General features: G+C 41.3%; 1 protein-coding gene across 1 annotated transcript in view; it reads right to left on the reverse strand.

The window, feature by feature from the left end:
* Positions 1-7,322: 7,322 nt before the first annotated feature.
* Positions 7,323-14,349, reverse strand: part of LOC122941899 (zinc finger protein 841-like) — a 76,235-nt gene continuing 69,208 nt past the window's right edge. Inside the window, exons 7-8 of the mRNA XM_044299396.1 lie at positions 12,428-12,597; positions 7,323-9,843 (exon numbers count right to left, since the gene is read on the reverse strand). Of these exons, the coding sequence (XP_044155331.1) occupies positions 8,009-9,843; positions 12,428-12,597 (2,005 nt within the window). The 3' untranslated portion in view covers positions 7,323-8,008. The remainder of the gene's footprint in view (positions 9,844-12,427; positions 12,598-14,349) is intronic.

Genomic DNA, 14,349 nt, shown 5'->3' on the forward strand with positions numbered 1-14,349 from the left:
GCGCTGCGATAATTGGAATAACCCGCCCGCCTAGCTGACCAATAAGAGCGATCCTAAGAGGTGATGTCACCATCACCTCAGGATCGCAGGATGGTGATTGGTGGTGTATTATCACACCACTGGTCACCATCCTGTTCCGGGTTATCGTGTCCCCAGAGACCCGAATAACCCAGAAACGCAGCAAACCGCAGGTCTGAATTGACCTGCAGTTTGATGCGATCGCCTACACAGAGGGGGGGGGGGGGGTCCCCCCCTCGTATTTAGCCAAGGTGTCTGCTCAATGATTTGAGCAGCACCGGGTTCCGATCACTGCCCACCGGCGGTGATTGGAAATACATAGGATGTACCGGTACATTCTGTGTCCTTAAGGATCGGGAAATCAGGGCGTACCGGTACGCCCTATGTCCAGAACAGGTTAAGGACCCTGGGATTATCAATTTGTGTGTTTTCATTTTTCACTCCCCACCTTCCCATAGTCCTAACTTTTTTATTTTTCCATTCACATAGCCTTATGAAGGCTTATTTTTTGCGGAACAAGTTGTACTTTCTAATGGCACAATTTATGGTTGCATACCATGTAGTAGGGAGCAGGAAAAAAATTCCAAATGGGGTAGAATTGTGAAAAAAATGCAATTCTAATAAAGGTTTTATTTACATTTTTTTTATACTGCACACTACGTGGTAAAATTGACCTGTTATCTTCATTCTCCAGGTTAGTACGATTCCAATGATACCACACATGTATAATTTTTCTTGCATTTAAATAAAGATATTTTTTTAAACCTTTAACCCCTTAAGGACTCAGCCCTATTTCACCTTAAAGACATTTTTTGCAAATCTGACCAGTGTCACTTTAAGTGCTGATAACTTTAAAACGCTTTGACTTATCCAGGCCATTCTGAGATTGTTTTTTCGTCACATATTGTACTTCATGACACTGGTAAAATGAAGTTACAAAAATAATCATTTTTATTTACAAAAAAAAACAAATTTACCCAAAATTTGTAAAAAAAATTGCTAATTTCCAAGTTTCAATTTCTCTACTTCTATAATACATAGTAATACCTCCAAAAATAGTTATTACTTTACATTCCCCATATGTCTACTTCATGTTTGGATCATTTTGGGAATTATATTTCATTTTTTGGGGATGCTACAAGGCTTAGAAGTTTAGAAGCAAATCTTGAAATTTTTCTGAAATTTTCAAAAACCCAAAATTTAGGGACCAGTTCAGGTCTGAAGTCACTTTGTGAGACTTACATAATAGAAACCACCAAAAATGACCCCAGTCTAGAAACTACACACCTCAAGGTATTCAAAACATCCAGGGGGCTGGATCTCACAGGCTCTTCACCGGAAGGCAGCTCGATGCCTTCCTTAGACATCGCGCTGCCTTCCATACCATCGGGTCCCCCCCACAGCCGCATGGGGACCCGATGGCACCGCCGGATCACCGCTGCAACCACAGGTAAAAGCCGCAAACCGCAGGTCTTAATTGACCTGCGGTTTGCAGCGATCGCCCATACATGGGGGTCACGGGACCCCCCCTGGCGTTGCGACAGGTTGCCCGCTGAATGATTTCAGCAGACATCCTGTTCCTATTAAACCCCGCCGCAATGCAAATTTAAACTTAGGACGTATCGGTAAGCCCTCAGTCCTTAAAGGGGTTGTCCAAGTTATATTTATTGATGACGTATCCTCAGGATAGGTCATCAATAAGGCGTGCGCGGTGTCAGCGCTGCCTCCTCTTCACTGTTTACCTTCTAGCCGTTGCATCTGCAGTGGTGAGCAGGTGTAATTACACCCAAGCCTTCCTATTGAAATGAATGGGGCGGCTTGGGTGTAATTACACCTGCTCACCACTGCAGATGCAACGGCTAGAAGGTAAACAGTGAAGAGGAGGCAGCGCTGACACCGCGCACGCCTTCTCTTCAAACAGCTGATCAGAGGTGGTGCCGGGTGTCGGACCCCCGCCGATCTGATATTGATGACCTATCCTGAGGATAGGTCATCAATAAATATAACTTGGATAACCCCTTTAAGGACTCAGGAAACAGGGTGTACCGGTACGCCCTAAGTCCTTAAGGGGTTAAAAGGAAAAAAAATAAAAAATTTTCATAACCATATTCTGACCCCTATAACTTTTTTGTAACTATGTGTACGGGGCTGTGCATTTTTTGCGGGACGATCTGTTCTTTTCAGTGATACCAATTTTAAGTGTGTGCGACTTTTTGATCACTTTTTATTAAAAAAATATTGGGTAGTTGAAGTGACTGTTTTTATTTTTTTCCCGCTACGCCATTTGCTGTATGCAATTGATATTGGTATATTTTAATAGTACCGGCATTTTCGCATGCAGCGAGTCCCATAATGTTTATTTTTTTATTGGTTAAGTATTTTTATTTTAAGAAAAGGGGGGTGACTTGAACTTTTTTTTTTTTATTTGCAAAAACTTTCTTACTTTTTTTTTTAAAGTCACCTTGGGTGACAATAACCGGAAATCATTTGATTGCCCATAGTGTTCAGTGATGGCTAAATAGCCATCATTGAAGACTTCATTTGCACTATATCAATACAAGGCTGACAGCTAGTGGCTTGTATTGATATATACATCTAATTGACTCTGAAGCCTGCTTGAGGTTTCGGTCAATTAGCACAAGGTAACAGGACCTCCGATCTCAGCCGGGGAATGCTGTTACCGGACCGGAAGCGCACATTTGACTACGGCATCTGAAAGGTAAGATGTAAGATAAATGTGCCGCGGGTCTCTGCTATTTAAAATAGCAGAAACCCTGCGGCTAAGGGAGGACCCATGACGTACAGCTACATCATGGGTCCTTAAAGGGTTAAATATCTATCAATTGAGGAAAAAAATAATCTGAATCAAAAGGCGATCTTTATTTCCTGCCGACAACCAACCAGTGAGATAACCAAATAACACGATACAATGTTGTCAAGCTCTGCTAAGCAGCTGTCTGATTATACTAGGAGTCCAGGCTTTATATACGGTTCCTTATGTAAGCAATAAAGGAATAAGCTATATAATAATAATCGCTATAACTAGGCAGGTTAGTCGATACATTACATATAACAGGAGGTTTCTATAGAATATGACAGGATGATGAGGCAGGACGTTCTATAAACTGTTGACCCAGATGTTCTCTGCAGTTGTGCTTTATTACCCAAGTCAACAGTCTTTACAAAAATCACTTTGTTAACCCTTAAAATGATATGAATTTCAAAAAAACAATTTCCAACATGGTGTAGTGGATGAATCCGGTTATGTCGGAGCTGCTTCAACTCAAGAGATTGGTCATCACCTCTGTCTAAGGCACAGTGGATGGATCTGTGAAGTTCTGGTGCCAGAGCTACTGTAGACCAGCTGGGTGGTGGGGGTGCCAGGTGTGACGAGGGACCTACAATCTCCTCTCCCTATGATGCTGACTGCCACTGGGGAGAGAGACCGGTTGTCTTCTCTCCCAATAACATACTTGGCCACTGGGGAGTAGGACCGACTGTCCCTACTCTCGGTAACTCTGGCTGTAGTTGTGGATCTAGGCCGGCTGCCCAGGATCCATGAAGGGCCAGTAGAGACCTCGGTCCCATCTCCACCCGCCGACTGGGGGTCCTCCCAGGAACAGTCTGAGGTCCCTTACCTCTGCAGCTGGTAGTGAAGCAGGGGATACATCAGTCGGGTCTTCCCAGCTGTAGGGTTGTAGGTCTGGGACTGCCACCCAGATCTTCTGCAGTGTATATTGGGGCTGACTTGATCTGAGGAGGTATTGGAAATCCTGCTCCAGCTTCCACTCCCTTGTCACTAGAGATGCTAGGTCTTGTCTCACCTCTCTCACTGTAGCCCAATCATGCATAGCTTCCCTATAGTCATAGATATCCCATAACCGGGACTCTCCAGCAACCCCCGAACTCTGGTTCTGCGAAGGCCTCAAACAACAAGCCAGGGCCATCGTAATCCTCACCCTTGGGCCTGTTGTGCTTAGCCATCCAGGGGGAGTGCCGAATCGAGTACCACCAGAATGCCTGGTAGGTGTCGTCTAGCCAAAGCTCCTTCCATACCAGGCTCTCAAGTTTTGTCACCCACTCATCCATGCGCTGTTCTCCCAGAAGGGGCATTCACAGGGCCACTCGCATCTGCAACTGCTGCTCCTCACTAGGGAGACTCTCGCCCCACTGATGCTGTACATCCTCCAGGGCCTAGTGCCAGATGCCTTTCCAGACTGCATCCCTCCAGTCAGGGTCATCCTCCTCCTCGTAGTGGACAGTGTTCGGGAACAAGCTGATTTTATACTGCTATAGCCAGTGGTGCTGTACGGGTACTAGCGTTTCCCTCAACTTTGTAAATCCATGAACGGTGTCTCTGAGCTGCTTCATCTCACACTAGGAAGCCATCCCACTGCTTGCCACCAATGTAATGGATCTCCTGGCACCCCGACTGGGTACCTCTATTGATGGATACTCCTAGTGCTTCCTGAGGACTCCAAGCACTCCACTTGACACCGTAAGCACTGCCGACCCCACGAACCTCCGCAGCTTGGTTAGGAATTGGATCTCACCGTCTTCCACCCACCCAAAACCAGGATACAGCTTCCAGTGGGTAGAACCGTGTTGTAATCCCAGGGGAGTATAATACCGATAGCAATCCCCAGCGTTAATATAGCTGTTTCCCCACACACATAAGATGAGACTCTATGTTGAGGGTAAAACAGGAACTGACTTTATTGAAGACCAACTCAGTATATATATAGTTCAAGAAGTCTAACAACATAAATCAAAACAAGAACAGCATGCAAACAGACCCCCCCCCCCCCCCCCCCCAGTATTTTAATGAATGAATAGAAAGAGAGGAGACACATGTGATGGGATTATCTCCTGAGTGTATGATAGGGTGATCTACTAATCTACACCGGAGTCAGGCTTCTCCTGCAGCCCCAGTGACGGTTCAGTCCGTCACAGTATGTATACTAATGCCAGAAGCCTGACTAATAAAACTGGAGAACTGGAATTAGTGATGTGTGAGGAGGACTATAACAATGAAGATAACTGAGACATGGCTGGATGATAGCTATGACTGGGTGGTTAATGTACAGGGTTACAGTCTGTTTAGAAAGGATCATCAAAACTGGAGAGGGGGAGGGGTCTGCCTTTATGTAAAGTCCTGTCTAAAGCCCACCGTCCAAGAACATATAAGTGAGGGACATGAACATGTGGAGTCACAGTGGGTAGAAATACATGGAGGCAAAAACAACAATAAAATACTAATATGAGTTTATTATAAACCACCTAATATACCAGAGTCCACAGAAAATCTACTACTAAGGCCTCTAGCACACGACCGTATGGCATTTTCAGTATTTTGCGGTTCCCAGAAAACGGATCCGCAAAAAATACGGATGACGTCCGTGTGCATTCCGTTTTCTGCGCAACAGAACAGCTGGCCCCTGATAGAACAGTACTATCCTTGTCCGATATGCGGACAATAATAGGACATGTTATATCTTTGAACGGAACAGAAAAATGGAAATACGGAAACGGAAGGCATACGGAGTACCTTCCGTTTGTTTTGTGGATCCATTGAAATGAATGGTTCCGTATTTGGAACGCAAAAAAAACTGAAAAAAATTATACGAGGCAGCAAATCATAATGAGTTTGTTATTATAGGGGACGTCAGCTACCCAGATATAGACTGGGAAACTAAAACCTGTACATTTCATAAAGGAAACAGGTTCTTTGCAAAACCCAAAGACAATTACCTTTCCAAACTTGTTCTGGACCCGACTAGAGGGATGGCCATACTGGACTTAGTATTAACCAATAGACCTAAGAGAACAACAGATGTGCAGGTTTGAAAACACTTGGGAAATAGTAACCATAAAGTAATTACCTTCCAATTGTCATTAAAAAGATTGTTTCTTCAGGCAGGAACAAAAACACCAAACTTCAAAATAGCTAAATTTAGCCAACTAAGAGAGGCCTTAGGCCTAACTAACTAGGACAAAGTACTCAACAATAAAAATACAGCCACAACATGGGATATTTTTAATTGCATCCTAAAATCTAATTGTTAGAGGTACATACCTTAAGGGAATAAAAGGTTAAAGTATAACTGTCGTATTATTATTTTTTGGAGTATTGGATTGTGGTGATTAATATCACCTTGGTGGCCCTATTTCAACTTTTCACTGTGTATTCAATTACCCCTTAATTCCACAGTTTTGTTCCCTGTACTGCCTGCTTTTACCTGGGCTTAAAATAGGTTTGCTATGCAGGGTCCGTCTATGTGTTGAAGGATGGAGGACGCAGAAGCACGCAGCGTGCAAGGTCACATCACTGACAGCCAGGGACTGTAGGTAAATGATTAAAGCCAGGTCCTCCCCAGCAGCTGATAACAGTGCCTGGGCTGTGTGCACTTCTCCCTGTCCCTGCGCTTGGCAGACGCTCCCTCACTCAGCAGAGCTGGAGAATGCAGAGTGGAAGCAGCGCAGACCAGGGAAGGGAGATCTGCCATCTGCTCAGTGTATAAGTGAAAGCAACATGTGGTAAGAGGACCCCTTTGTGCTGCAGGAGAGTAACCCTTTAGGGGGGAGGGCTCTGGTTACTGACACTTTTGGGGGGGCTATTGTTACTGGCTAGTGAGGGCAGGTGGGATTAGCCTCAGGGTGAGGGCAGTGGCGGCCATCTTAACTGAATAGTGAAACTGCAGCTTTATGCAGACTGGTTGCTAAGGGCTGAATCTTATTAAATATGGGGTAAGTCAGTCTATTAGTAACTGATTCTGGAATATCATGTTATTAGTAACTACATTATATGAAAATTGTAATTGACAGTTATCCTTTACGGAACAAGAAAAAACCAATGTGAATAAATAGAAATGTAAAGAAAGCAATAAATGACAATATAAAGCATTTAAAATCACTAAAACAGGAGGGTGGCGAGGAAGCATTAAAAAACTACAAAGAAAAAAAAATGAATATGTAAAAGCCAAATAGAAGCAGCCAAACTAGCAGAGTTGGAGATGGTTAAGAGGAGGGCAACTAAAAGTAATAACTGGAATGGGTGGACTACAGATCTCTCCCATCATCTATTTATCCTCAGGACTGTGACGAGGGGACATCCTCTGCGTATGGAGGAAAGAAGGTTTGTACACAAACATAGAAGAGGATTCTTTACGGTAAGAGCGGTGAGACTATGGAACTCTCTGTCTGAGGAGGTGGTGATAGAGAGTTCAGGAGGGGCCTGGATGTATTTCTGGAGTGTAATAATATTACAGATTATAGCTACTAGAGAGGTGTCGTTGATCCAGGGAGTTATTCTGATTGCCCGATTGGAGTCGGGAACAATTTTTTTCCTCCTAAAGTGGTGAAAATTGGCTTCTACCTCACAGGTATTTTTAGCCTTCCTCTGGAACAACTTGCAGAATAACAAGCTGAACTGGATGGACAGATGTCTTTTTTCAGACTTATAAGCTATGCTATTATGATACATCCTATCCGTCATTCCACTATACTGCAAATAACTGGCCATTTACAAGTGTAAATGACGCCTCTTTTTCCACGTCTGGACAAAAGCTCTTGTGGAAATCCAGCTCTATTTTTGGGACTTTCACATATAGGCCCCTGTATTTGTAGTTTTACAGGAATGGAGGGTTCCCCGACCCATCACAGGCAGGGTGGTACCTTTGGGAAACTAGTTTTTTCTTCTTTTTTTTTCTCTCACCAAACATTTGTGTTTAAAGGATATAAAGAAACACCTTAGTTTCACTTTTAATTGGATCTGTCCTTTGATCACCAATATTCATTTAATACAGGAGACTATGTTTGTTTGGGGAGCTCTCACAGCGGTCCCAATCATCACTCCAAGCCCTCAGCTACATCTGGTAACTGTTTTATCTCCCTGTAAAATGGAGTATCTGAACAAATGAAGCCAGTTAGTGACCACCATAAAACCACATAAGGGAGATCACTAACAGGCTAAGCATAAAGATGGCTTCTCTTATATATGTTTTTTTTTATGTTTAACAAGGTATGATTTATGGTTGAAACACATATCACATTCTGAACATGAAAATGGCTTCTCCCCTGTGTGAATTTTCTGATGTGTTTTAAAAGTTGATTTACGGTTAAAACATTTCCCACATTCTGAACATGAAAACGGCTTCTCCCCTGTGTGAATTCTCTCATGTATAACAAGTTCTGATTTCATCTTAAAACATTTCCCACATTCTGAACATGAAAATGGCTTCTCTCCTGTGTGAATTCTCTGATGTATAACAAAAGCCCATTTCTGCTTAAAACATTCCCCACATTCTGAACATGAAAATGGCTTCTCCCCTGTGTGAATTCTCTGATGTATAACAAGATGTGATTTATTGGTAAAACATTTATCACATTCTGAACATGAAAATGGCTTCTCTCCTGTGTGATTTCTCTGATGTATAACAAGTCCTGATTTCATCTTAAAACATTTCCCACATTCGGAACATGAAAATGGCTTCTCTCCTGTGTGATTTCTCTGATGTACAACAAGAGCCCATTTCTGCTTAAAACATTCCCCACATTCTGAACATGAAAACGGCTTCTCCCCTGTGTGAATTCTCTGATGTATAACAAGATGTGATTTTTGGTAATAACATTTCCCACATTCTGAACATGAAAATGGCTTCTCACCTGTGTGTTTTCTCTGATGTATAACCAGATGTGATTGTTGGTGAAAACATTTCCCACATTCTGAACACGAAAATGGCTTCTCCCCTGTGTGATTTCTCTGATGTATAACAAGATCTGATTTATTGGTAAAACATTTCCCACATTCTGAACATGAAAATGGCTTCTCTCCTGTGTGATTTCTCTGATGTACAACAAGAGCCCATTTCTGCTTAAAACATTGCCCACATTCTGAACATAAAAACGGCTTCTCCCCAGTGTGAATTCTCTGATGTATAACAAGATGTGATTTTTGGTGAAAACATTTTCCACATTCTGAGCATGAAAATGGCTTCTCGCCTGTGTGTTTTCTCTGATGTATAACAAGATGTGATTGTTGGTGAAAACATTTCCCACATTCTAAACATGAAAATGGCTTCGACCCTATGTGATTTCTCTGATGTATAACAAGACCCGATTTATTGTGAAAACCTTTCCCACATTCTGAACATGAAAATGGCTTCTCTCCTGTATGATTTCTCTGATGTTCAACAAGAGCTGATTTCTGATTAAAACATTTTCCACATTCTGAACATGAAAATGGCTTCTCCCCTGTGTGATTTCTCTGATGTACAACAAGAGCCCATTTCTGCTTAAAACATTTCCCACATTCTGAACATGAAAACGGCTTCTCCCCTGTGTGATTTCTCTGATGTGCAACAAGACGTGATTTTTGGTGAAAACATTTCCCACATTCTGAACATGAAAACGGCTTCTCCCCTGTGTGATTTCTCTGATGTGCAACAAGATGTGATTTTTGGTGAAAACATTTCCCACATTCTGAACATGAAAATGGCTTCTCACCTGTGTGAATTCGCTCATGTCTAACAATACCGGATTTAAATCTAAAACATTTTCCACATTCTGAACATGAAAATGGCTTCTCTTTTACGTGAGCTGTTTGATGTTTAGCACCTCTTCTGTGACTTTTATTCTGTGTTACAGTCTGTGATGAATCAGAAGATCGGACCTGTTTAAAAGAATCAAATGATGCATTGTGGCTGTGATTGGATGAGGGTATATTTTTCATATTGGCATGCTCTTCAAATGTATCTCGTGTGATACCACAATCATCTTCAAAATCTGAAGATACCAGATGTTTCTCTAAGTTCCTGGTACAGTCATCTGCCAAAAATAAAACATATTTTATTATTGATGAATAACATTAAAACTGCATTGAAGTTTTATAACTTTTCCAATAAAAAAAAATCCACAGAAATTACAAGGCATGGCACAAAATTAAAGTATCAATTGACTAAAACAGTGGTGGCCAAACAGACCACAATCTAATAGTAGACCGAGGGTCATAACTAGAAAATGCTGGCTCCCACCTTGAGCAACTTCCCTGCAACCTCCACCCAATCAGTCATTTAAATATTCTCTATATTGCTATAACTTCCTTTTTTAGAATATTCGTAATATTCTAAAACAAGAATATATAGCAATATAGGGAATATTCGTAAAATACACATATAGACTGCAATTTAGCTAATATAGAAGACCAGATTTGGAAAAAATGTACACTATTAAAAAAAAAACTATAGCACTATATTAGCTAAATTGCAGTCTATATGTGTATTTCACGAAAATTCGCTATATTGCTATAACTTCGTGTTTCCAAATATGACAAATATTCAAAAAAACTAAGTTATAGCAATATAGTGAATATTCGTCTTTTTTTTTTTCAAATCTGTACGGTCGTTCGGATACTCCTCCCCGACAAGCGTCCCCGTCACCATGGGAACGCCTGTGGGGTAGAAAATACCATCGGAACCGAGTTTTCCCGATCTCAGGGAAAACTCAGATCCGATGGTATTTTCTAACCCACAGGCGTTCACATGGTGACGGGGACGCTTGTCGGGCAGGAGAATGCGAACGACCGTACAGATTGAAAAAAAAAAAAGACGAATATTCTAAATAACGAATATATTCCCTATATTGCTATATATTTGTTTTTTAGAATATTCTTCATTTTATTTTCCATATGAAAACATGATTCCTTCCTGCTTAAGTTGCTTGTGGGCCAATGACTCATTGACCCACAAGAAAGAAGCAGGGAGGAATCATGTTTTTAGATGTTAAAAAATGACGAATATTCGATATAGCGAACATATAGCTATATATCCGGAATATTCGCGAATTTGCGATATTCGCTATTCGAATATTCGCGCTTAGCACTAGACAAGAGGTGACGAATTCCCTCTTAGTGCCCCACACACTAGTTATCGCCTCTTAGTGTCCCTTTCGCAGTGTAATTCCTTCTTAGTGCCCTCTTCACAGTACTGATGCTCCCTAAGTACCCCCGCTCAGTAGAATGTTCTCTTGATGTCTCCAAACAGTAGTTATGCCCCCTTTGTGCACCCCCTGCAGTAGTGCTGTCCCTTAGTGTCCCCTCTACATCAGTGAAGCTCCTGTACTGTGAATAAAGTAAAAAAAAAGTAATATCGAGCACATCATGCTCTTCCCAGCAGCAGGCAAATATCTGGTGCTCAGTGGTGAGACTTTTTTGTATGACTTCTTAAGGCTATATTCACTCGTGAAAAATAGACCATAAAAAACAGACACACTCAGTTTTTCATAGCCATTTTTCAACCATGTTTGCATCCCTTTCTTGGTCGGACGTTTTGCATTCATTTTTAACGGCCATTATTTGATGATGATTTAGATTATTTGTGTTTCCTTTTTTTATTTAATTACCAACCCCAGCAGTATACATAATTTCCCCTATAGTGGCCCCAGTTAGTAATAATGTTCCCCAGGGTGGCCCCCATCAGTAATAATAAATTATCCACTTGTACGCGTAGAGAAAAGTCGCTCTTCATTTGGTGCTAAAGGACCTACACTCTCAGAGGAATGATGTCACCATGCGCTACTAAGCAATCATGGTTGAAGAGCATGGTGATGCCATCACGTTGGTAGTACAGGTCCTTCAGCCCCAAGAGAAACTGCCTAAAAGGCCATTTTCCACTAGTGTCATTGTCACCAACCACTTTGTCCAGTTATAGATGGAGGAGAGAAATCCAGAAGGAAACTTGCTGCTTGAGGCAGATTACCAACTGATATATGTAGCTTCTCTTGCCCAAGCTCATCAGCTTTAAGACAACATGGCAATGCTTCAGTTTGCACATATAAAAGGAGGGAGTAGAAGTCGAAGCAACAATGTGCTCTGTTTTTGTTAGGGATAGGAGGATGTCCATTGAGGAAGACGTGGAAAAGCACCTGGTGTAGGGTACCAGATAATCAGCAACTGCAAGCAGTAGCATGGTGGCCAAGACCATACAGCGGTTTAAGAAGACAGGTTCCACTCTCACACTCTCTCATTCTGGTCACTTAAAGTTTAACATGGCACCTCATGGCAAAGAAATCTGAGGATCTTAAAAATAAAATAAAAAAAAAGCTGCAGTATTCTACTGTGTCCTCTCCAAACATCTGACCGACAAGGCTGCCCGAGAGTTCAATCCGCCGCCGATCTGATATTAATTACCTCTCCTGAGGATGGACTATATGTATCATATACATACTGTATATCACCTATAACTGCTGTCACATTTCCATCCATATTTAATTTGAATTTTAGCTGAATCGTGAATATAACGCTGAAAAAAAATTACAGAAGACAGAGCCTAAAAATGTAACATAAAATTGTATCATCCAGTGAAGGAGTAGAATCTGTGAGTCTTATCTGCTTTACTTAGTGGTCACTACTCACCTGGGCGGTTATCTGTAGGAATGTCCTCTGTACTCTGCTCATCACCCCTCACATAGGTCTCTGTAGTATTAATATTGTTCAGATCTTCACCCAGATTCACAAGCTGTGAAATAAATATTGTATAAGTCATCAGACGGATTGGAGAAGTCGTGTGGAAGGTTTTATATGACCTGAAAAGATCAGTAATTAGAATGATGACCAAAAATGACCGGACAGCAGGAGTTATCTGACCCAACTTTGGTTGACCATTTGTAGTATTGCATGGTCCCGGCCTAAGACCTCTCAGAAAACTGTTGTGCCACTCTTGTGCAACCACAAAAGATCTGCAGCAGTTGACAGAGGAGGCCATCTAAAAAGTCTATACAGGCAGAAAATTCAGAGAGCAAGAGATTTAAATAATTAAAATACTATTTTATTGTTCTATAAACATATATATTAGGTTTGACGATAATGAAAAATATACATAAAAACACTAAATAAAAGATAATTAGTAATATATAAGACTTTATAAAACTTTGAAACTTCTATGACACACTGTTGGTATACTCCTATAACATACAATTAATAAAGCTCCTATGATACACTGTTAGTGAGAGTTGGTGGTATATTTTTCTTATGACCAACTATTAATACAAGTTGCCAGTGTATTATGTTTTGGACACTAGATGGCGCTTGTGTTCTACTTTCAGTTTGAGCTGCAATGTATTTCTTATCAGCCAGATGGCGCTAGTCCTTGCAGTATTAGGTAATTCAGCTGTGTACAGATCCTACTCCAGATGATTACTTGCAGAGTTTAGCTGGAAATGTTATATGCATATCAAGTATTACTGGAGATAATTCAAAAGTCAAAACGTTGATTTATCCTCTATGGAGAGGTGCACATGTGCATTTTATATGGAAGGCCTTGAACAAGAGACCTGAAGACAATCCGACCTATTGGGAATGAGAAGCCTGGTATCAAGACAAAGCCATCAAGGGCAACTAGAGGTATTTAACATTATATTAACACGTGGGACGCCACGACAGTTAAAAGGCTATATAGCACATTAAGACTGTGCACTTAAATGATTTACCTCCATGGACAGATCCATATAAAATGCACATGTGCACCTCTCCATAGAGGATAAATCAACGTTTTGACTTTTGAATTATCTCCAGTAATACTTGATATGCATATAACATTTCCAGCTAAACTCTGCAAGTAATCATCTAGGAGCAGGATCTGTACACAGCTGAATTACCTAATACTGCAAGGACTAGCGCCATCTGGCTGATAAGAAATACATTGCAGCTCAAACTGAAAGTAGAACACAAGCGCCATCTAGTGTCCAAAACATAATACACTAGCAACTTGTATTAATAGTTGGACAGGGTGAGTCTCTTCAAAACAAAATTTATTTGACAGGCAGAAAATAGTGAGAAGATCCAGACAACATGTAACGTCTATGGTCAGCTGTAATCCTGCCATCTCCATCTTTCTCATTATACAAGGATAAGACATGTAATACTGGTGGATAAAACAAGACTGAAGACAAGATCTTCACAGCCTTCTACAGGTCATAGGGGACATTTCATAAGACCTTATCTCCATCTACCTGATCATCCTGTGGGACATTGTGATGTTCTTCTGAACCATCCTGTGGAAGAAGAGGACTGGGACATCTCTCCGGTGTTCTTATCTCTTCCTTGTCTGTAGGAAACACATCCAGTGACTGAATTCATCCCTTACATACAGATAATGAGAAGACGTGTGTATTTAGTCAAGTCTATTACCTGGTGATATGAGGGGCCGGTGATCCTCCATCATGATGTCCTTGTACTGATCTTTGTGTCCTTCTAAATACTCCCACTCCTCCATGGAGAAATAGACGGTGACATCCTGACACCTTATAGGAACCTGACAACACAATGATACAGTCATC

The sequence above is a fragment of the Bufo gargarizans genome, chromosome 6, assembly GCF_014858855.1.
Source record: "Bufo gargarizans isolate SCDJY-AF-19 chromosome 6, ASM1485885v1, whole genome shotgun sequence".
Classification (NCBI taxonomy): domain Eukaryota; kingdom Metazoa; phylum Chordata; class Amphibia; order Anura; family Bufonidae; genus Bufo; species Bufo gargarizans.